Source organism: Triticum urartu, chromosome 7A (assembly GCF_056163025.1).
Source record: "Triticum urartu cultivar PI428250 chromosome 7A, HENAU_Tu73, whole genome shotgun sequence".
Classification (NCBI taxonomy): Eukaryota; Viridiplantae; Streptophyta; class Magnoliopsida; order Poales; family Poaceae; genus Triticum; species Triticum urartu.
The window spans coordinates 370496332-370521665 of NC_141879.1; the positions used below are offsets into that span (position 1 = coordinate 370496332).

At 47.0% G+C, this 25334-nt stretch overlaps 1 protein-coding gene and 1 pseudogene across 1 annotated transcript; one reads left to right on the top strand and one right to left on the bottom strand.

Annotated features, from left to right (window-relative positions):
* Positions 1-15101, top strand: part of LOC147959633 (uncharacterized) — a 43181-nt pseudogene extending 28080 nt beyond the window's left edge.
* A 1763-nt stretch (positions 15102-16864) lies between these two features.
* On the bottom strand, positions 16865-19462 carry LOC125526882 (exocyst complex component EXO70B1-like). Its single transcript, XM_048691491.2, has one exon. The coding sequence runs from the start codon at positions 19324-19326 to the stop codon at positions 17395-17397; it is 1932 nt and encodes a 643-aa protein (XP_048547448.1). The 5' UTR covers positions 19327-19462; the 3' UTR covers positions 16865-17394.
* Between the last annotated feature and the right edge of the window lie 5872 nt (positions 19463-25334).

The following is a 25334-nucleotide window of genomic DNA, read 5'->3' on the forward strand; positions in this document are numbered from 1 at the left end:
TCACTATAATGGCGAGTGTCTCAAAACTCTTCCCTCGTCAAACTGATAGGATGGGCACGAAATTTTTTTGTTCACTTTTTTTTCGGAAATCAGGGCAGCGACGACGAAAAAGTGCGACAAAAAATCACTATGATGGCACGTGGCTCAAAAGACTCAGAAAAGCCTAAAAATAGGATAGGGAAAAAAAATTTGCCCGTGAAAATTTTGGCCTAAAAACTGCCCGGGGGTCTCCAGACTCTTTTTTTTTTCTTCCGAGACCTACGCAGGCAAGGAAACACGACTCGGAATTTAGATTGATCTCAAGAACAAACCTAATATGAGAAGAACTCGGATTGGTGGTGGATATATAGTGGTGGTATATGGTAGTGGTGGTGGTATATGGATACGGATTGGTGGTGCTATATGGATATGGATTCAGAGCGATGGCGGATAAGCAAAAGTGGTAGATGGGCGATGAAGATGGTGCGGCGGCGGCGTGACAACTTATGACCAGAACTCGAAACTCTAAAAGACTAGACTCTAAGACCAGCAACTTGACACGACGATGCAACCGCAAATTCAACAAAGCAAAAACCCTAAAAAGATTATGCAAAGGCTCAGATTGGTTCGGATATGATGAACTAACCCTAATTTTTTTGTGTGGCTTTTTTTCGTGGACTGTAGGTAGGAAGAACAGACTCGATCTAATCTACGAAAAACTGTAAAAATCTCACCGAGCAACCTGGAAATCTGATACCACTTGATAGAGTCTAAGGTGTCCCGATGTTTCGATGAGATGGTGGCTATCGTTTTCTGTGGGAGTCGACCTTGACGATCCGACTACGAACGTGCGAGACGTCGCGCCTTAGCAATCGCTAAACCAACTTCCGAGGGTTATTGACCACGCCGGAGCACGATCAACCTGACCACGAGGGTCTGTTTCCTGCGAGCAAACGAAGAACAAGCAAGAAACTGAGATTGCAATCGGGATATTGCGAATATAAGATGAAAGCTTTATTGATCAAGGTGGGGTTCTGTGACGTCTTGGTCTGGTCGTTGGACACAAACGAAGTACGCGAAGTTGCAGCTATGGCGAACTTTTAATCTAAACAAAACCCAAAGTCTAAACGACGCCCTAAGGGCTGTATATATGGAGGAAGAGGGGGGAATTTCGTGGCCCTTGAGGGTGGGGGTCCGAAACCAACCCTAACTCTTGTTTCCCCACACATACGGACTCTAAAAATAGCCTATACTTAAGTATTTCGAAATTACATGGGCCTGGCCCATTAATAAGGTGACGCAGCACCTAGAATAGCCTATGGACGAATATTATGAAGTGGCATCTTGTATATTTCGTCCATGGCTTCATGCACTCCTTATGGCGGCTTCAAAGTCCTGAAATCATCACTTGTAACTCCGTTCTTGATCCCCTTGCGCATGCCATCAACTTCATGCGTGTTCTTGCTCCAATGTTCATCCTTCTCCAAGCTAGGCCCTTCATTTGAAAGCAAAACAAATGTATCCAATTTAGGCAGCATCATAATCTCATGAACATTAGAATCATTACCAAGAAACGAAAGTACCTGGTAATTTAATTGGCGTGCGCGAGCTCTAGTAATTGGTCCAGTATATGTAACAGTAGGGGTTGTGGATGTAACAATGGTATTGATGTCCTCATCAGCTGCGTGCAGGCCTACAATGAGGCCGAGAAGCGCAAGGCACTTGGGCGTCCCGGCATTGACCCCAGGGTGGCCGCGAAGAAGAAAAAGAAGCCTGCTGTGCCTGAACCAGAGGCGCCAAGGTCAGAAACTGCTCCGATTGTCTTCCCCACTGCAACGACTGGCTCGAAGCCAAAGAGTCGATCAACAGCCTCAGAGCTCAAGAAGACACGGACCGTAGAGGCTGAAGCTAGGAAGAGGAAACACTCTGAAGCCTCTCCTTCTGACCCCACCATCAAAAAGCGCAAGACCAAGAAATCTCGGGCTGCTCCCACAGAGCCCTTGATAGTTGAACCCCTCTCCGTCCGCTATCCTGACGCAGATCGTCAGTTAACAGTGCATGAGCCTGCTTTCATAGAGGCTCCGCACGCTGAAGACATTCCAGTAGCCGACCCCAACGCTGCTGAAGACATTGGTCTCCAAGACAATGTCCAAGGTGATGCAGCCCTTCCTCAGCTTGAGACAAGCGAACTGATCAGCATTGGTCGTCCATTGACGCCAATCACACAAGATGCATCGTGGGCAGATCGCCCACAGGAGGAAGATAATGAGCCCCAGCCCACTGCAACTCCACCGGCTTCGCCTATATTCCGTAGGCTTCGCAAAGGGCCAAGGGCTCAGGCTGACGACATTCCGGCTACATCAGCCGAAGAGCATGCAGAAATACCACAAGCTCCAACTCCCCCGCACCAACAAGAAGCAGTTCTCCAAGAGAACTTGCCTGAGTTCGTCCCTCCCACTACACGTGTGGAGGCTGCAAATGTTGAGGCTGCCACAAACAACGCCGAAGCAAATGTGGAGCCCTCCCCAACAACAGCTTCAGAAGACACTGAAGCTACTGCTCCTGAATCTTCTGTGCCTGAGTCTGCTGCCGGTCCCCAATTCAATTATCATGTTGCGTACAGGCCCCAGGTCCAGAAGCCGATCCCACGACTGCCAAGGTTCCCAGGTCCTGCATCAGCTCCTGGCTCCTTCAACATCAACAGCTTCAGAGCAGACAACACGTTTTTCAACAGCTCCAAGAACCCTTATTCAAGGGAACGGATTGTATCAGATAGGTTCTGGAGCTATCAACAGCGCAGCTATTATTCATGCATCCTGTACAACCAAGGCCGCATCTTTCCTCACAAGCGCCTTGAGGTTGAAGCTGTTGCTGGCCTGCCTAGCCTGGAAGACGCACTGGATTGCTTCAAGCAAGTGGGTCTGCTGCCGTTTATCACCGATGAAGAGCACTGGAATGAAGAGCTTCTGCTCCAGTTCTATGCCACCCTGCATATCAAAGGCTACAACAGAGATCCGAAGACTTGGGTCCTGGAGTGGATGACCGGCAATGTCCATCATGAAGCCAATGCTTTCGATATCATTGAACTTACCGGCCTTCCCACTCCTGGCGAATTCTTCGAAGAAGGCTGCCAACCCCATGCTGAAGCAATTGAGAGCATATTTCAGCGTCCTGAGCCAAATATGAGTCAGATGCTCTCAATGATGAAGCCATTGCCTCAGGATGCACCCTATCCAACTGAGTTCTTCGTTGAAGACTTAGAGTACCTGCCCAGAACCATATATCACATCGTCAGGCGGACTCTATGGCCCATTAAGGGGCACTCTCCATATGCTAAGGTTGAAGGTGCAATGAAGACTCTCATCTTCTATATTCTGCATGGCAAATGCTTCAATGCACAGGATCTCTTTATACGCCAACTTGCAGCATCCGGCTCAGATCTCTTTGGTTTGAAGTTTTATGCTCCTTGGGTTATGAGGCTGATCAAGATTCACTCTGCAACTTCATATCAGCCCTCAGCCCGCAACCATCGGATCTTCTTGCCAGATGTGGACACCTCTGCTGAAGCAATATACCCTGAGCCTGCCAAGCAACCAATAAGTCTTCAGAATGCCGAACACCAGAGCTTCACGCAGAATGTTGAAGGTGTTGAAGCCATGTCCAGGGTCTATCCGATGGCTGGCACTACACGTGTACCAGCATCAACTGAAGCCACAGATAGCACAAACGCTCCAAGACCCAAGAAGCGTGCTCGTGTCCTCACTGACCGAGAGCTTCTTGTGGCCCTTCACCAAAAGCAAGATAGGCATCACGACTGGCTGAAACGTCAGATGAAGAGCCTCTTGGTGGATGTCAATCGTCTTCGAAACCTGGCCACCAAGAATGCCTTCGTTACACATGATACTTGCCGTCGTACGTGGAAAGGGCTCTCAATGATCTGCACTGAAGCTGAACTTGAAGAGGATGGCTTCACAGAGCGCTTCAAATTTGACACCACACCTCCTAGGAGGGCTGTGATGCGCAATACACCGTCACTTGAAGACTCTGAGTATTCCTCATCTGCTGCCACCGTCACTGCGAGGATCATTGATGACGATGATGATGCTACTTCACCACCACCTGCTTCAGCACCTCAAAGCTCTGCACCGCCAAACAACTCCACCGACCCTGCTGCGCTTGGGAACGCGTAGAAAACTCTATGTCTTCAAACCTTTTTGGTCATTCCTGACAAAAGGGGGAGAAGCATATGATGTTTATAGTCTTCAAGCGGGTCAATATGGGTGGGTGCCTTGTTTTGTTATCCTTGCTTCGTGTTTGCAACTCTTGTTTTGCTTCATTTGGTTCTTTTGAGTTGTAAACACTAAAACTCGATGGTCGTCTGCTACTTGTTTACTACTCTGTTTGCGAAGATAAATTCCGCACGTGTGACGATAAATTCCGCACTCATCTCATTCTGCAGACGTCCATTTTCCATTATGCATGTCATTATCTTCATATACTTTCACATGCATAGTGGATTGTCATCATAAGCTGAAGTTGATCTCCACAAGTACAACCTGCCATGTGCATTTGCATTCCAAAAGCAAATTAACTTATATGCACATCTTCAGGGGGAGCTCTTGCAACTTATGAAGACAATTCCTTTAAAGACATCACACTTTATATTCCCCGTTGAAAACTTCAACTAGTTTGTCATCAATCACCAAAAAGGGGGAGATTGTAAGTGCATCTAGTGCCACCCCTAGTTGGTTTTGGAGTATTGACGACAAACCTAGTTGAGGGACTAATGTGTTTGTGAGAATTGCAGGAAAACACAGGTAGAAGTCCCTCATTGATTCGGTTTACTACCAGAGATGACCCCTAAAAATGAATGAAGACATTGAAGTCAAAGGTGGTATATGAAGATATTCACATTGAAGACTATGACAACAGAAGACACGTTATGAAGCCTATGGAACTCGAAGACTTAGATCTTTCGTAGTTCTTTTTATTTTCTGTTGAGTCATAGGAACCACCGTACTGTTAAGTGGGGTCCAGGAGAACAAGTCAGAATGACTTAAGTGATGCCTAAATCAAAAACCTATGTCTTCGAGTGAAGACAATGAGAGCAAATCTTGTCCAGAGCCGGACAAGTCAGCTTTGCTTGTAGCCCAAGTAAAGTTGCCATGAGAGTTCGAAATCTGACCGTTGAGACACGTGTCAGTTCCTTAGTGACCCAGGGTCATTTCGGACAAATCAGGTCGGGTTGCCAAGTGGCTATAAATAGCCCACCCCCACAACCATAAATGGTTGGCTGCTCGGATTTCAGTGCACGGCTTTTGTCGTTTGAGAGCAACCCACCTCGAAGCCTTTGAGAGAAAATTCCTAGTGAGGAGAAAAGCCCTAACCACCCAGAGCCAGAGTAAATTGGGCATCCCTTAAGTCTTCTTGTCTGTGTGATCTGAAGACTTATTACACTTGAGGACTGTGAATCCTCCAGACGGTTAGGCGTCGCGTTCAGAGCATCCAAGAGACATTGTGGATTGCCAGTGAACGAAGTCTGTGAAGGTTTGGGAGTCTACCTTGAAGACTTACCAGAGTGATTGGGCGAGGACTAAGTGACCTTAGCTCAAGGAGATTACGGTGAGGACTTGGTGTCCTGAACTGTGTGTTCAGGACTGGGTGTCCGGGACTGTGTGTCCTAAGGTTTAAATACCTAGCCGCTCCAACCAGACGTACAGTTGTCACAGCAACTGGAACTGGTCCAACATATCATTGTCTTCAACGAGTCACTGGTTTCATCCTCACTTCCTTCTCTTGCTGTTACTCATTGTGAAGTCATTGCATGCTTGCTTTATCATTTGTCTTCACAACATGAATGCATGATCTGTTTGGCTTCATAACTTCTTCCTACTTGATCCTTATTACACTGAAGCTGTTTGTCACTGTGCTTTCACTCTATTGAATACATGACCATGGCTGGGCTAGTGTAATCTAACTTCCGCTGCATAGTAATAGGCATAATCTTCACTGTTTGTCTTCATAACTCCCAAGTTTTGAAGACTTTCATAAAAATCGCCTATTCACCCCCCCCCCTCTAGTCGATATAACGCACTTTCAGCATATAATGCTAAATTCGGGGTGCCGAACTATACTTATAAAAAGTGTTCGGACTTTTGTTGCCATAGTGTGGGGTGCTATGCAGCCCCTGGCGAACATGAAAACGTACCAAAGTGTACAGGTGCTACCTGATAGGGTTATCCACAGTGGAGCTGAAAAAAACAGAAAAGGTACGAAGGTAAAAAAGCTGGAGTCCTACAGCTCCAGCCGCCGACTGTTCTCATTGTAATTTAATTAGTACGTCAAAGCGCATTGATACAGGTAGTGCGATAAGCAACAAGCTATTTGACATGCCGAAACCAAGGGAGACCTGCATGCGGGTCCTGAAAAACAGGTAAAGCAATTGTTAACGGAATCACCTAAAAAGTTCCCCATATGTCTGCGTTTCTCGTCGTCTTGGTGTGTTTATCCTTCTAGAGGACCGATGATTAGACGACCAGATGGTGCTTGTGGGACTGAGACCTGCAAAGGAAACAAGTAAAAGTGAAAGTATGTGTGTATCCGATGTCGTTTGAGCCGTACTACGGACCACAAGCTAGTTGTGCCTCCGTCGATGCCCATGGGATTTTGAGTGCGTAGTTATGTACGCGCGGCACGAATGCCATTACTTGATCAAAACTGCGACGGAGGCCGGATTGCTAGTCGAGCTCCTGACGAGCCGAGATCTCCTGCTGCAGAGTAGTTCGGACCCTCTTAATGGTGTTCGTGCGCTCGGCAGCCGGATTAAGGTTCTGCTTGAGAAGGCCGCACTGTACTTCTGCTGCTAGGGCAGCTATGTGCTCTTCTGTACGGAGGGAGCGTTCTGTATTTCCGTTGACTGTTGTGACGCCGCGTGGACCGGGCATCTTGGGCTTGAGATAAGCATAATGTGGTACTGCATGAATCGAGCAAACACAGTTCGTCCGAGCAGTGCGTGATAGCCGCTGCGGAAGGGGACGATATCGAAGATTAACTCCTCGCTTCGGAAGTTGTCCGGAGATCCGAAGACAACATCTTAGTGTGATTGAGCTCGTACAACGGGCCTCGACACCTGGTATGACTCCTTTGAAGGTAGTCCTGGTGGGCTTGATCCGAGATGGGTTAATGCCCATTTTTCGCGTTGTATCCTGATAGAGCAGATTAAGGCTGCTACCTCCGTCCATGAGGACGCGAGTCAAGTGGAACCCATCAATTATTGGGTCTAGGACAAGTGCGGCTGAGACACCATGACGGATACTGGTCGGATGATCCCAGCGATCAAAAGTGATCTGGCATGACGACCATGGATTAAATTTTGGGGCGACTGGCTCTATCGTGTAGACGTCCCTAAGCGCACGCTTGCACTCCCTCTTGGGGATGTGGGTAGCGTATATCATGTTCACCGTTTTGACCTGAGGGGAAACTTCTTTTGTCCCCCTGTGTTCGGTTGCTCGGGCTCTTCGTCATCGTCCTTGCTTTGCGATCCTTTTTCTCTGTTCTCGGCATTTAATTTGCCGGCCTGTTTAAAAACCCAGCAATATCTATTTGTATGATTGGGTGGCTTGTCTGGGGTGCCATGAATCTGGCGCGGACGATCAAGTATGCGGTCCAAGCTAGATGGGCCTGAATTGTTTTTTGGAACGGCTTCTTCCGCTGACCGGACTTAGAGCCCCTGAATCCTGCATTGACTGCCGTGTCCTCGGTGTTATCGCTGTTGTTTTGACGTTCGTATCTATTGCGTCGAGACTTGTCTTTGCTAGTTTTAGCTTCAGGGGTACCGGCGTTGCTTGCATTGTTTTTGCTACGGGCCAACCAACTGTCCTCACCCGCACAAAAGCGGGTCATGAGTGCCGTGAGGGCTGCCATGAATTTTGGCTTTTCTTGGCCAAGGTGGCGGGCGAGCCATTCGTCATGGATTCTGTGTTTGAAGGCTGCTAGGGCTTCGGCATCCGGACAATCGACTATTTGGTTCTTTATAGTTAAGAACCTAGTCCAGAATTTCCTGGCGGACTCTCCGGGTTGTTGGACTATATGGCTTAAGTCATGAGCATCCGGAGGTCGAACATATGTACCTTGGAAGTTATCGAGGAAGGCCTCTTCCAAGTCCTCCCAACTGCCAATAGAATTTGCAGGCAGACTGTTGAGCCAGTGCCGAGCTGGCCCCTTGAGTTTTAAAGGGAGGTATTTGATGGCGTGGAGGTCATCGCCGCGGGCCATATGAATGTGGAGAATAAAATCTTCGATCCACACCGCGGGGTCCGTGGTTCAATCGTATGATTCTATATTAATGGGTTTGAACCCTTCTAGGAGTTCATGATCCAGGACCTCACCAGTGAAGCAATGAGGGTGTGCAGCGCCACTATATCGGGTCATATCGCGACGTAGCTCTGATGGAGTCCGTATGTGGTTTTCATCCTGCGCATGACTAAATTTGTCACGTCCGAATAGGTGGCCGTAGTTGCGTGTCGAGGCACGTCCTCGCGATCCATAGATTGATCTATGTCCTGCTTTATTGTCCAGGCTTTGTCGGAGGTCATATGTATGACCGTGGGCTAATTTACCTCTACCTGTGCGATGAGGCGGGGCTAGCTGGTGTTCGGCGTGAGTTGTCGTTTTGTCCCGACCATGTGGTGGTCGGTCAGCCGCTTTGTATAATGAAGGTATGTATTCCGGTGCCTCCTCGTCGAACTGAGGTAGCAATTTGTGCTTTGGGTAGCTTTTGGTTGGGCGCTTGAGGTCGTACTCTTCGGCTGCTAGGACATCGGTCCATTTATCATTGAGCAGATCTTGGTCAGCTTGAAGCAGCAGCTGCTTCTTTTTCAGGCTCCTTGCAGTGGCAATTAGCTAGCGCTTAAAGCGCTCCTGCTCAAGAGGTTCCTCAGGCACGATGAAATCCTCGGTGCCGATGCTCACCTCATCCTCGGAGAGCGGAAGGTAATTATCGTCCTCCAAATCTTCGTGCGTGGCCTGTTTACCGGGGCTAACTTGCCCACCTTCCCGTTCATCTTGTTCATTAGCTGTATTGATGGGGTCTTCGTTGTCTTTGGCACCTTCCGGAGTGTTATCTTCTCCTGTGCCGGTGTTGCTATCTTTACTGTGGCGTGACTTAGAGCAGCGCCGCTGATGCCGGCGCTTGGATTGTATTTCAGAAGGTTTATCCTCAATTGGATCTTCCTTGTCATCGTCGCTGTTCTCCTTTGGTGCATCCATCATGTATACATCGTACGAGGAAGTGGCCGTCCAGCGTTCGGTGAACGGCGGGTTCTGGGCCTCTTCTTCTCCGACATCGTCGTCCATACCGTTGATGTCCTCGGAGTCATAACCAAGTTCGTCGGTCAAATCATCAACTATGGTTATGAAGTGGGTGGCGGGTGGGAAGCAAAATTCTCCACCGTCAGCCCCTAGTTCGAGCCGGATATAGTTCGGATGTGAGTCCTCCGCCAAGGACAGGTTCTTTAATGAGTTTAGCACATCGCCCAAAGGCGAGTGCTGGAAGATGTCTGCGGCGCTGAATTTGAAGATCGATAAGCGATCAAGCTCGGCGTCCGTGAGCTCACGTGGTTCAGAACTTATGGCCGGAGACGAGTCCGGAGTTCCGCTGACAAAGATGTCATGAGAGGTTAAGTCTATGTGCGGCTCCAACGCCGTGGAATCTATGGCCTCCGCGGTGGGGTTGATCCTCCCGTCCTTGGATGGCGCAGCTTGCTCCGGATCTAGGGCCAGAGCAGATACATGAGCAATCTCCTGGATGCGGCCAGATGACAGATTTAGGTCATGATCATCGGGGTGACCGGGAGTGGCTACCGTGGTCTCGAATCCGACGAAGATCAAGTCTCCACGGATGTCTGCAACGTAGTTCAAGCTCCCGAATCTGACCTGATGGCCAGGGGCGTAGCTTTCGATCTGCTCCAGACGGCCAAGCGAATTGGCCCGCAGTGCGAAGCTGCTGAACACGAAGATCTGTCCGGGGAGGAAAGTTTCTCCCTGGACAGCGTCATTATTGACGATTGAAGGGGCCATCAAACCTTTTAGCGACAGCACAGAGGAACTCTCAATGAAAGCACCAATGTCGGTGTCAAAACCGGCGGATCTCGTAGGGGGTACCGAACTATGCGTCTAAGGTCGGTGGTAACAGGAGACAAGGGACATGATGTTTACCCAGGTTTGGGCCCTCTCTATGGAGGTAATACCCTACGTCCTGCTTGATTGATATTGATGAATATGTGTGTTACAAGAGTTGATCTACCTCGATATCGTAATGGCTAAACCCTAGAGGTCTAGCGTGTTTGACTATGATAATGAGTGTGTCCTATCTGGACTAAGTCCTCTGGTTGATATAGACACCAGGAGGATCTAGGGTTACACAAGGTCGGTTACAAAGAAAGGAATCTACATATCCGGTCGCCCAGCTTGCCTTCCACGCCAAGGAGAGTCCCATCCGGACACGGGTACAGTCTTTGGTCTTCGCATGTTCATAGCCCATCAGTCCGACCCATGGCTAACAGGCCGGACGCCCGAGGACCCCTTAATCCAGGACTCCCTCACCTGGCCTGGCACCATCGACTGCTACGAGCTACAAATAGCGGGAGTGGAAGCAATGAAGAATCCATCCACGTAGGATCAGGCGAAACGGCACAGCGGCTCCTGTCTCCTACCTCTGGTCCTCTTCCTCCTGTTCTTCCTACTTCCCCAAGTCCTCTACCTCCATTGTTGCTTGTAATCCAACTTGTATCCAATAGATCGTGAGAGAGACATCAGGTGCCTAACATCTGTTATTCAGAGCCAGTCCACCATCCATCTCCGCCCCAATTTTTTGTTTCCCCAGTCATCGCCTTCTTCCTGTTCGACAAAATGACTAGCCACCAAATCTCCTCAGATCAAGCTCTCAGCATGGTGGTGGAGCAAGCGATTTAACTTATCACCACTGATGTATTGTATTCCCTCTTCGCTCCCTTCGGTGTAGAGCAGTTGGTAGTGTATCCCCAAACAAAATCAGAGGATGGAGAGCCTTGTGTAGCGGCGGATGTCCGGTTCACTTCGGCGCACACGTTCGCGTACTGGGATGGCCGCTACATCTACTACCGCTGTTGTCACTTGCAAATGTGGTACGGTACACTCGACGTGTTGCCGGCCCCAGCGTCTCCTTCACCCACTGCTGTCGACCTCAACAACTCCACCACGACCATCTCTGGTCATGAAGGCAAGTCCGTCGGGACCATCAACATCCCTGCGGCGGACAGCACCAACATGCCGCCTCACGGCCACGATACATCCCCCAAGTCTTCCCTCGATAGCGATTGTCGCGGCCCAGTCGCAGGCACGGACGAGTACACATTGGTGGCGACAAGTCCAGAAGTCGTCACTGAGCTCGCCATCTTCCCCAGCGCCCCCTCCACCACCAAGGCCCAGGAGGTCCTCAAGGTCATCCACGACGCCCCCCTGCTTGCACTGCGATGGCACATATCACCTGTTCGACGGGATGCTCACACCAGGTCGCCACCACTGACATCGTCAATGCTATCCATGGCGCTATTGCCACCGTCGTCCTCGAGCCTGCGGTCCATGGCGTCACCGAGGAGGTCGTTCCTTCCAGGGCGTCCACCATCGACGTTGAACCCAAGGCCAGCGTGCAGGATCTCGATGTCTTACCGTTGTTCTCCATCAACACCTCCACCCTTGTGACAAACGAGGTGGGCTACAATGTCTTCCTCAACATCTCCAGTGACCTTCCTGCACCAGCGCTGACCACATGTTCGACGAAATGCTCTCGTCGTGCCGCTCAACCATTAAGGTGTGTGCTCTACCCAGCCATGACACCCTCATTGCCATCCCTGTTGCGCAACAATATCGAGGACATCCTGATAGAGGCTAAGGTGTCCCGATGTTTCGATGAGATGGAGGCTATCGTTTTCTGTGGGAGTCGACCTTGACGATCCGACTACGAACGTGCGAGACGTCGCGCCTTAGCAATCGCTAAACCAACTTCCGAGGGGTTATTGACCACGCCGGAGCACGATCAACCTGACCACGAGGGCCTGTTTCCTGCGAGCAAATGAAGAACAAGCAAGAAACTGAGATTGCAATCTGGATATTGCGAATATAAGATGAAAGCTTTATTGATCAAGGTGGGGTTCTGTGACGTCTTGGTCTGGTCGTTGGACACAAACGAAGTACGCGAAGTTGCAGCTATGGCGAACTTTTAATCTAAACAAAACCCAAAGTCTAAACGACGCCCTAAGGGCTGTATATATGGAAGAAGAGAGGAAAAATTTCGTGGCCCTTGAGGGTGGGGTCCGAAACCAACCCTGACTCTTGTTTCCCCACACATACGGACTCTAAAAATAGCCTATACTTAAGTATTTCGAAATTACATGGGCCTGGACCATTAATAAGGTGACGCAGCACCTAGAATAGCCTATGGACGAATATTATGAAGTGGCATCTTGTATATTTTGTCCAAGGCATCATGCACTCCTTATGGCGGCTTCAAAGTCTTGAAATCATCACTTGTAACTCCGTTCTTGATCCCCTTGCGCATGCCATCAACTCCATGCGTGTTCTTGCTCCAATGTTCATCCTTCTCCAAGCTAGGCCCTTCATTTGTAAGCAAAACAAATGTATCCAATTTAGGCAGCATCATAATCTCATGAACATTAGAATCATTACCAAGAAACGAAAGTACCTGGTAATTTAATTGGCGTGCGCGAGCTCTAGTAATTGGTCCAGTATATGTAACAGTAGGGGCTGTGGGTGTAACAATGGTATTGATGTCCTCATCACATCCTTGCACATGTGTTATGTAAAGAAGAATTGCAACTTGAGGATCTACAACAGCACCCTTGGCCACCACCTACTCCAGTGCAGGTCACAGATAATGATGTTGTTCTACTCCATGGAATAGCTCATAATGGTGTCACTGGTGACTCTGTCAATGTGTGGTGGCCTCCTGATCATCACCCAAAAAGGAGGAAAATCCAAGGACGAATTCTTCATGCCCGGTTGCAGACTCTGATTATCAATTTAGTGGAGTTACAACCATGGCCTTCTGGGCAACCTACTTTCTAGGTTTCCACTGAGCCAAGCAAGTGTTGTGAGGCTAGGTCATAGAGAGTGGAATTCAACAGTCCGCTTGTTTTATCTCAATGCTCTAAACAATACCAATGGAAAGTTGCATGGCCACTCAATTCCGAGAGGAAAACAACTACTAGTAGATCTTGTCTTATGCATGAGTTTCAATTTCATTTCAGGGAAATTCGGCCACTGTCTTCTAACAAAATTTGGAGCTGGACATTATCTTTGCTCGAAAGTGTGGAAACATCCACTATTTAGCAACACATTGCTTGTAACATGGTTTGTCTCCAGCTAAATCAGTTTGTGTGGTTGACTCTGCTTCTTATTGGTGGAATTCCTCTCTGCTCATACCAATATACTGTAAAAGGAGATTTTCTGTACAAATCATGGCAGCGGCAATGCAATTTCAGTGGACACTTCGGAGGGGTACTCGCCGACCAGGTCTTGCGCTTGTGGGTTATGAAACAGGAGAGTGATGATTCATGTTTCAGTAAACAACTCTTGTGCGAAGGTAAACAGTGGCTTTTGGAAATCTATACATGTTCTATTGCTATTTCTCCTAAATATTGTCATTCCTATCTTGGTACTATGGATGCACATGTATTACAGAGCATGCATGTATCTCAACAACTTGGTCCATATGAACTAGTCTGCATTGTGCAGTCCTCTTATGAACTTTGTGCTCAAGATGTACCACTAAGGTTTGGGTCGAGTCAGAAAAATGTTCAGTTGAAGCTACAATATTTTGCCTGCGGTTGTCGGGCAGTATGTGTGCAATCAGAACTACCCAAAATTGAGCTCCCTAGTGTTAGCAATTTGTGTTGGCCGGCAACTACCCTAATCTAGGTTCGGTGGAATATTTGAAGGATTTGTTCCTAGTTATCGATGAGCAGTCCACGAAGTGGGATACCACTAGAAACCATGGGTGCGTCCGAGCAGCACATACTGGAGCATGCTACTGTATGTAGTATTTCTATGGGTGACAAATTGCAAAGGAAGATCCAGTTTATGAACTTGTCAGTGCACCAAAAACTTTTGAGTCAATGGAAATTTAAGTGGAGTGGCCATACTGTCAGCGGGAGTCGACCGATAATGTGGGTCGTGTATTCCTATGAGTTTCAAAGCAACTCAGTGGTGTTTGCAGCTGCTAGTTCAGCTACAAGATTGGCATGTCTCCAGATTAATACTTGGCCTGACTACCTGCTATGATCAAATGTTGCTATTCCTATGTTGTGTGCAATCTTCTCTGGCCAGAAAATAGTGATGCTCTGTAGCTGGGTTGCGGCCTTGGTGCAACAACACATTAACAAGATTTTTCATGGCTTGCCTAGTTCCAGCAGCAATTCAAAAGGTGAGCTACTGGTACATGATGTGTGTGTGGAGCTATGCCCCACGAGCTTGTGATATACATATATCATCAGTTGGACATCACCTACTCACATATTGCTAAATATATTGGACGGCGCTCCCTATTTGGTCTCCATTTAGATTATGTGCTCACGTATAATATTGATCTATTGGGGTCTGACATGAGCATCGACCAGCTGTGCACGTCTTGGGATCGTGGAGAGCTTGCATTGTTGCTGTTACTAGAATTCACTCAGTGAGCGGTTCCTCAAGAAGGGAGGGGCGTCATCTTTGTTGCCGTTGTCTTCGCGCAAGGCTATGCCGACCAGGAGTACCACCTTGGCTTCAACCGCGGTTGTACTGACAATGGCTACGTCCTTGACACCTTCGACCAGGTTTCATTCAGCCACAACAATTACTTCTCCCTCGTTCAAGTCTACGCCGACTTCGACCAAGGCCAGGAACATCGAGTGCAATGGGATCCAGGTGGTTCTCAATGGCGTCGGCGGCTTGGGGTCAAGCCGCATTTCAAGGTGGGAGGGATGTCAGGGACCTTCCCTAGCCCATATGTATACTTGGGCTGGCCCTTGGATATCACATGGGTTGGGCCTGGCCTGGCACCATCGACTGCTACGAGCTACAAATAGCGGGAGTGAAAGCAACGGAAGAATCCATCCGCGTAGGATCAGGCGAAAAGGCACAGCGGCTCCCGTTTCCTACCTCTGGTCCTCTTCCTCCTGTTCTTTCTGCTTCCCCAAATCCTCTACCTCCATTGTTGCTTGTAATCCAACTTGTATCCAATAGATCGTGAGAGAGAAAAGGGAATCAGTTCACCCGTGTTTTAGGGATGTTCAACAGATGCTGCGCATGCATATGTATGCTTCAATATTTTGTTTCTTAGGTAAACTAGTATGTGTGTGTAAAAGCCGTAGAATACATCCGTAGAACTTGTACTAGCATATCTATGATTACTTACTTTTTTGCAAATAAGTACAGTACCATATACTTTCCAGCAAGATACATGTATTTTTAGACGAGACGTAGGAGTAGCTTGTAATATAACCGACTACTTTCCGACAAAATGCAGTACGTACGAGCTAGCCATAGCTGATTACTTTCCGGCTGTCGGGAGACTCGCATATACAGTACGTACGATTTGCACCAGATGCACTTGGACCGTTGCACGTACTAAGTACAAATCGCCGACTAGTAGATCGCTGGCACAACTCGATTCACACGTCCGCGAGAACAGGGGACGCCGACTGTTTGCCACCGGAGCGTGTCGCTCTCATTAATCTCTTCGTTGCCTTTTTCTCACTGTATACAAGTTATCACATATTATATACTAGCAATATATACCTAGCCTATATAGGATTTAGTAGTATGTGACTATGTGTAATTCTGTACTTTGGAACACGTGACCAAATTCAGCACGAAGTGCTAATTGGAGGATTTAGTGGTATGTGACTATGAGAACTAACCAAAATATGGTACCGTACCGATCATAAATATGCTAGTACAAATTCTACGAATGTTTTGTATGGGTTTTACACGCACAGTCCAGATTAATAAGACAAAATATTGGAACATACATATACATGTGCAGCATCTTTTGAACATCCCTAAAACATAGGTGAACTAATTGCTTTTTACTTCATCCACGACATTGCAAAATGCATTAGGGGCAAAATGGTCTTTTCACCACACAGTTAACACTATTAGTGTCTAAAATGGACGAAAGTGTTATATAAGAAACAAAAATTAATTTAGGTGTCAAATAGGGAAGAAAATTTATTTTGGGTCAAATAAGGAAGCAAATTTTAAGAAAGGGTCAAATAAGGAATTCTCTCTATAAATAAAGCGCCGATGTTCTTCAATAAAAAAAAACTAATCCCTAATAACTGAGCAAAGACCAAATTCTCTTTTATTATTTCAAAAAAGAACTTCTCTTTTATTACCCATCTCATATCCAAATCACAGGGGAAAACGAGAGAAAAATCCAGTCAACGTCAAAGCATTACACGGCCAGGTTCTCTTTTGTCACACTCATGGATAGCTACGTGAACTAGTAAAATAAGCCTTTCAAACTGGTGGCATGCCCAGGTTGTAAGGACAAAGACAAATGATTCACATACTTGAAGTACTCAACATAGCAACAGTCAAAAGACATGAGGATTTTCAATTTACAAACTGCGCAACAATAAATAGGCAGTAACGTAGCATATAGAAGAATCTGTGTAGTACATTCCTGGCTTGCTAGGGGTTGCAAATTTCTAACATCCTTAAAAAGTTGTGCATTAGAGAAGCTCAAGATTAGCATTTAGATTGATAAAATCATTTTGCAAAATCATGTGGTACAAGAGAGTGATTAAAATCTGTCAATTTCTAACACCCGAAAGAAGATATGCACTAGAGAAACTCAAGATTGGCATTCAAAGTAACAACATAATTTTACAAAATCATATGGTACAAAAGAGTATAAAAAAATCTTTCTATCTCTAACCCACAAAGCATGGACTATCCAGATGATTGCTAATAACATAAAGGACATCAAAAGCACATTCAAGGCATTGGCATGAAATTGCATGGATTACACTTCCATGTACCCAACATAGCTGAAAGAATAATAACATTATATATTTTTTTAACTGGAATGAAAATGCTATATCAACATGCTGCTTGCCAATAATATAAAATAATAGTGTAACAAATGAACAAGTTGGCTCACAGAGGAAGACCCATGGAGATTGACAGCTTCACCAGATCTCAAAATGACATAAGAATTGGCATGTCTGTTTATCGACCAAGAGTTCTTGACCAACTATATTGTCAAATATCAGAGAGTAAACAGAGCTCCAACTGTCAGCACTTGATCCCCCCTGAAGAATCAAAGAATACAAAGCCACAACACACCAGTCGAATGCTAAATGCACAGGAATTTCATCCATGAGATCTCCTCCTATTATGCGGGGAAGGAGGAGCCCCTTCAAAGAAATCATTCACGGCATTCTCAAGGTCCTCAGCTGAGTGCTTGATGTACAACTCTGGATGCTTCCCATTCTCTATATGATGCCGGAACCTGCCAAGGAACGACCTGTATGCTGGCAACAGCTTCTCTGATATTGAGATCCTCAGCTCCTCCCTCAGCTGCGTGTCCGGCACGAACCACCCAGATTGCACCCTATGCGCATCCTCAAATGCAGCATTGAAGGACTTGAATCGCTCCCGCAGAGCTGACTTGGATATTCCTGACGAGAAGCCACCACTTACATGAAGACCCTCATCTCGCAAACAATTCAGGATCTTTAGCCATGACGTCCGCTGGTAATTTGTGGCGGCCACTGTGAACTTTCCTGTAAGCCGCTTCAAGTAATCATCACCAATCATGCTCCAGAGGTCAGGTGAATCCTTGACCTTGTGTACAATATAGTGTACATTGTTCATCAAGAACAAATGTGAGAGAGCCGTGTCCTTGTAGAGTGACACCTTGCTCTCAAGGTTGTGTTCAAGGACAACAATGATCCAGATGATATGGGCAGCAAGCGGTGACTGATTCTCATGCTCGGGTAGTTCGAGGCAGGACAAGCATGGCGCAAGCTCATTGCCTTCAGCAGCAAGCCGGGCACTTGCCGACGGACGTGATACAATCAGCTCGGTGAGCGTGGCCTTGTAGTCGGAAATGAGGCTGCTATAGTTCATCACGTACCGTGTGAGCGGGTGGACGGTGCCGCCAGGAACTGCAGTCTTGGGCGGGTCGCGGAGAACTGCGTTCTCAAACTCCGAGAGTATTCCACGCACTGCATCTGCGAGGCGCGATCGGATCTCTACGGCCTGCACGTATATCGATTCGGCTGCCTTGGATGCAGCGAAAATGTCGGAGACGTCAGGCAGCAGGTCAGATAGCGCGTCGTGGAGATCGATAATCTTGAAGAGCTTCTCGGGAGAGCGGCGACCGATGCTGATGGCCTCAGCGAAGCCAAACAGCTGAAGCGCCGCACCCTTGACAGCTTCGACGAAGGGGGTGTCATGCGTGGCTGGAGCTGCGGTGACGACGCTGACAACGGTGACATTGGAGATTGGGAGGTCATGGAAGACGTGGAAGGAGAGGCGGCGCTCGCTGGCAAAAACGCCGCGGACGGCGGCACGGGCAGCTCGGATCCATCGGCGGATCTTGGCCTCGAGAGCGTCCCACTCGAGGCGCTGGACATCACCGATGCTGAGCCGTTCGACGCCGAGCCGGCGGAGGGAGGCGTCCACGGCCGGCTTGCGAATGGAGGCGTACACCTGGGCACACTCGCGGCCGTACCCAGCCGCAGCCATTCGGGAGGCGATGGCGCGGAGGTCGGCAACGGCGTCGTCGGGGAGGAGGTCGATCTCACGGATGCTCCGGAGCGAGCGGTAGCTGCTTCGCCGGCCGCCGCAGTCGGAGATGGAGTCATCTTCCTCCACAGCTGGGAGGTCCATGGATGAGACCGAGTTCGTTCGGTCGCTGGAGATACAGAGAGATGTCAGGTCGGCGAGCGCCTCGATCTCGAGGTCGAAGGCGCGGGACGAGAGCAAGTGGCGGAACTCGTCCTCGAGCCGCGCCATCGTGACCTGCACGGCGCTGCACCCGCCTCCACCAGCCGCCGCCCCCGACCCGGACGACAGCCGCCGCGGGCTCCCGACCACCGAGGGGGACGACGGAGCGAGGCGGCGGATGTTATCCACAGCACGGAGGAACCGCTCCGCCTCGGTTCGATCCCCTGCTCCGTCGAACAGCATCGGCTCGCCCCCAACCGCCGCCGGCTCCGCCGCCGCCGTCGAAGCCAACGACGAGTCCAACCGTATCACCACTTGCTCCGCCGCCTCCAGCTCCGCCGGTCCATCCATAGTATACAGTTGACTCCTCGCCTCCCGACTCTCCACCTCACCCTCCTCCAAGCTGGCCTTTCTTACCCGCGGCGGCGCGAATCCTGGGAGCCGCACGTGTGGCCGAGCGCGCGCGCGCGTGGGTCTGCGCTATGGCGGACGAGGGAGTGATATAGACCGAGTCGAGCTGGCTGGCTCCGGTGTGTGCTGCGTCCAAGCATGTTTTTTCTTTTCTTTTTTTGACAAAAAGCAACCAGCATTGCATTTCATTCATTTAGATGGTGTTACAAAGCTCAAGATGAGTACACTACTACTTCAACTTCTCTCAGGCATGCTACTTCAACTTCTCCATGGTCATCTAACCAAGCAAGTCGTAGCCTTTAGCATTGTTGTATGGTTGCCACCCAACAACGCCCCACAAAGAGAGAGAGGAGTGTCGAATATGAACGAGGTGATCCAAGAAGAATCAAACTTACTAACCCGGCTTCAGATGAGCAACTCAACCGAACATCCATTGCATCGAAATCAAAACTAAATCTGGTTAACCAAGCTCTAAGCAGCACGAATGACCACCACCATCTATCACTGGTCCCTTCGGCCGGTAAGAAACTCCAACAACGATGCCCCAAGAGGTGTGATGCACATCACCATCATCATCCGATCCCAAGAGAATCTGATGTAGGGTGGAACCCTAGATGGCCGATCTTTCACAAAAGGAGCGGATCCCGCAAGAACACGAGAAACACAAGGGGAAATCATAAAGGGAAACACAAGAGGAAACACGAGAGAATCACTCAAACCAACAAGAACTGATAGAGGCTAAGGTGTCCCGATGTTTCGATGAGATGGTGGCTATCGTTTTCTGTGGGAGTTGACCTTGACGATCCGACTACGAACGTGCGAGACGTCGCGCCTTAGCAATCGCTAAACCAACTTCCGAGGGTTATTGACCACGCCGGAGCACGATCAACCTGACCACGAGGGTCTGTTTCCTGCGAGCAAACGAAGAACAAGCAAGAAACTGAGATTGCAATCTGGATATTGCGAATATAAGATGAAAGCTTTATTGATCAAGGTGGGGTTCTGTGACGTCTTGGTCTGGTCGTTGGACACAAACGAAGTACGCGAAGTTGCAGCTATGGCGAACTTTTAATCTAAACAAAACGCAAAGTCTAAACGACGCCCTAAGGGCTGTATATATGGAGGAAGAGGGGGGGGGAATTTCGTGGCCCGTGAGGGTGGGGTCCGAAACCAACCCTAACTCTTGTTTCCCCACACATACGGACTCTAAAAATAGCCTATACTTAAGTATTTCGAAATTACATGGGCCTGGCCCATTTATAAGGTGACGCAGCGCCTAGAATAGCCTATGGACGAATATTATGAAGTGGCATCTTGTATATTTCGTCCAAGGCTTCATGCACTCCTTATGGCGGCTTCAAACTCCTGAAATCATCACTTGTAACTCCGTTCTTGATCCCCTTGCGCATGCCATCAACTCCATGCGTGTTCTTGCTCCAATGTTCATCCTTCTCCAAGCTAGGCCCTTCATTTGTAAGCAAAACAAATGTATCCAATTTAGGCAGCATCATAATCTCATGAACATTAGAATCATTACCAAGAAACGAAAGTACCTGGTAATTTAATTGGCGTGCGCGAGCTCTAGTAATTGGTCCAGTATATGTAACAGTAGGGGCTGTGGGTGTAACAATGGTATTGATGTGCTCATCATCCTCCCCTTCTTGAAATGAAGTCGTCCTCGACAGAAGCGCATCTTCCTCACCCAAATAAGGCTTCAAATCTGTAATGTTAAAAGTGGGACTAACCCCAAAATCTACAGGTAGCTCAAGTTTATATGCATTATCATTTATTTTCTCTAACACCTTAAAAGGACCATCAGCACGTGGCATTAGCTTTGATTTGCGCAGATTAGGAAATCTATCTTTACGCAAATGTAACCAAACAAGATCTCCAGGCGCAAACACAACATGTTTTCTACCCTTATCTCCAGCAAGTTTATATTTAGCATTCATACGCTCAATGTTTTCCTTAGTTAACTCATGCATTAAAATCAATTCAGAACGTTCTTTAGCATCGAAATTAACCTTCCCTGAAGATGGAAGAGGCAACAAATCAATAGGTGCACGAGGTAGGAAACCATACACAATTTCAAAAGGGCACATCTTAGTAGTAGAATGCAATGAGCGATTATAAGCAAATTCAATATGAGGCAAGCATTCTTCCCACATTTTCTTGTTATTCTTCAAAACAGCCCTAAGCATAGTAGACAATGTTCTATTGACTACTTCAGTTTGTCCATCAGTTTGGGGGTGACAAGTAGTACTAAAAAGCAGCTTAGTCCCCAACTTAGCCCATAAACATCTCCAAAAGTGGCTAAGAAATTTAGTATCACGATCTGAAACAATAGTATTTGGCACACCATGTAAGCGAATAATTTCACGAAAGAACAAATCAGCAACATTAACAGCATCATCGCTTTTATGACATGGTATAAAGTGTGCCATTTTCGAGAACCTATCCACGACAACAAATATGCTATCCCTCCCCTTCTTTGTTCGAGGTAAACCTAAAACAAAGTCCATAGATATATCCTCCCAAGGAACACTAGGTACGGGCAAAGGCATATATAAACCATGAGGATTGAGTCGTGACTTAGCTCTTTGACATGTAGTGCAGCGAGCAACAAAACGCTCAACATCTCGTCTCATCTTTGGCCAAAAGAAATGTGTAGCAAGTATATCCTCCGTCTTCTTGACGCCAAAGTGTCCCATTAATCCTCCTCCATGCGCCTCCTGCAACAACAAAAGACGAACGGAGCTAGCTGGAATGCATAGCTTGTTAGCACGAAACACAAATCCATCGTTAAGAACGAACTTGTTCCAAGTTCTCCCTTCCTTACAATTCTGCAATACATCTTTAAATTCAGCATCATGAACATATTGATCTTTGATGGTCTCCAAACCAAATATTTTAAAGTCAAGTTGTGAAAGCATAGTATAACGACGAGACAAGGCATCAGCAATAACATTTTCTTTACCCTTCTTGTGTTTAATGACATAAGGGAAAGTCTCAATGAATTCAACCCATTTAGCATGTCTACGGTTCAGTTTTGCTTGACTTTTAATGTGTTTCAAAGATTCATGATCAGAATGTATAACAAATTCCTTGGGCCATAAATAATGTTGCCATGTTTCTAAGGTCCGAACAAGAGCATATAATTCTTTATCATAAGTAGAATAGTTCAGACTAGGCCCACTCAATTTTTCAGAAAAGTATGCAACAGGTTTTCCATCTTGTAATAAAACACCTCCTAATCCAATTCCACTAGCATCACATTCAAGCTCAAAAGTCTTATTGAAATTAGGAAGTTGGAGTAAAGGAGCATGTGTCAACTTATCTTTCAATACCGTGAAGGCTTCTTCCTGTGCGGTACCCCAAACAAAAGGCACATCCTTCTTTGTAAGCTCGTTGAGAGGTGCAGCAATGGTGCTGAAATCTCTCACAAAACGCCTATAGAAACCAGCGAGGCCAAGGAAACTCCTCACTTGTGTGACCGTTTTGGGCTGCGGCCAGCTCTCAATAGCTTCAATCTTGACTTTATCAACTTCAATTCCCTGTGGAGTAACAACATAGCCAAGAAAATATACTCGGTCGGTGCAAAAGGTGCACTTTCCAAGGTTTCCAAACAAACGTGCATCAAGTAGAGCAATAAAAACAGCACGTAAATGTTCCAAATGTTCCTCCAAAGATTTGCTATAAATCAATATGTCATCAAAGTAAACTACCACAAATCGTCCAATGAAAGCACGTAAAACTTCGTTCATTAACCTCATGAAAGTACTAGGTGCATTAGTTAACCCAAAAGGCATGACTAACCACTCATATAATCCAAACTTAGTTTTAAATGCTGTTTTCCATTCATCTCCCAATTTCATACGAATTTGATGGTATCCACTACGCAAATCAACTTTGGAGAATATTGTAGAGCCACTCAATTCATCAAGCATATCATCTAACCTAGGAATAGGATGACGATAACGAATAGTAATATTATTAATGCCTCTACAATCAACGCACATACGCGACGTACCTTCCTTTTTCGGCACTAAAATGATAGGAACAGCACAAGGACTATGGGATTCGCGTATATAACCTTTGTCGAGCAGTTCTTGTACTTGATGCATAATCTCCTTCGTCTCCTCTGGATTGGTACGGTATGGTGCACGGTTGGGTAGCGAAGCACCGGGAATTAAGTCAATTTGATGCTCAATCCCTCGAATAGGTGGTAATCCCGGTGGCACGTCTTGTGGAAAGACGTCAGCGAACTCCTGCAAAATGTTAGTGACAGCAGGGGGCAAAGAGGAAGGCACGTCCTCGAATGAAAATAATGCCTCTTTGCACACAAAAGCATAGCAAACAGATTTGCTAAAATCTAGCTCATCAATATCAGATTTGGTGGCAAGTAAACATGCACTTTTCAATTTAATTTCAGAAACAACAGTAGATGGTTTATTATTAGGCTTCATTTGGTGCTCAAATTCTTTTGCCACAATCTGATTTTCACTCTTATTTGTCTCCTATTTTGCTTTATTAGCTCTATTAATATCATCCTTCAAAATGGAATCAGGAGTCATAGGAAGCAAAGTAATATTTTTATCGTTATGAACAAGAGTATACTGATTGTTTCTACCATGGTGTACAGAATTTTTATCAAATTGCCATGGTCTACCAAGTAATAAGGAACATGCTTGCATAGGTACCACATCACAATCAACATAATCAGCATATGTAGAGATACTAAAATGCACACGAACAATACGTGTTACCTTAATCTTGCTGCTGTTGTTGAACCATTGGATGTAGTAAGGATGTGGATGTGGTCTTGTGGTGAGAGATAGCTTCTCCACCATCTCCATGCTAGCCAAGTTATTGCAGCTCCCTCCATCTATGATCACGCGGACAAAACGTTCCTTCACAACTCCCTTTGTATGGAACAAATTATGCCTCTGATTTTGCTCAGCTTGTGTAACCTGCACACTCAAAACACGTTGAGCAACTAAACATTCATACCTTTCAGCATCTTCAGGAGCCATGTATTGCGTCTCATGATCAGAATCGTCTCCACCGTGTTCGTCACGTGTAATAAGAGCCAAAGTCTCCTCATCATAGTCACTAGCGGACTCATACCCACCGTCCTCAGTAACAATCATCACACGCTTAGATGGGCATTCTCTCGCATAATGACCTCCACCCTTGCAACGTCGACAAATAATATCATGTGTTTGCCCTGTTGATGCCATGGATGAAGAAGAGCTCTTTGCAGGCCCAGAAGGTGTGCTCTTGGCAGATAGTGGTGATTGTGCCTGCTTTATTGTATCACGGTTGGAGGTGGCAGCCGACGGAGGCGCCGGTGTAGCAGAACGTGTGGAAGTAGATGATGCACGTGGTGTCCATGATGAAGGTCGACCTGCAGAAAAGTTAGTCCGCGCCAATGCCTGTCGATCCTGCACTTCACGTTCAGCTTTACAAGCAAGATGGAATAAACGAGTGATATTAGTATACTCCTTATACTCTAGAATCGTTTGAATCTCTCTATTTAATCCACCCATAAAATGTGCAAGCATAGCTTCATTCTCCTCAACAATACCACATCTAATCATGCCAGTTTGTAATTCCTGATAATATTCTTCTACAGAATTTTTTCCCTGTCTTAAGCGCTGCAATTTTTGAAGTAATTCACGTTGATAATATGGTGGAACCCAACGAGTACGCATAGCAGTTTTCGAAGCAGCCCAAGTAGCCGGAATAGGATATAATCTACAATGCTCAGACCACCAAACACATGCAAAACTAGTAAAAGCACAAACAGCAGCAGGAACACGTCTCTCCTCGGGATATTGTAAACATGTAAATCGTTGTTCAGTTTCTAACTCCCAAGTAAGATATATATCAGGAACATATCTACCCTCAAATGGTGAAATATTCAATTTTAGTTTAGGGAGATGGTC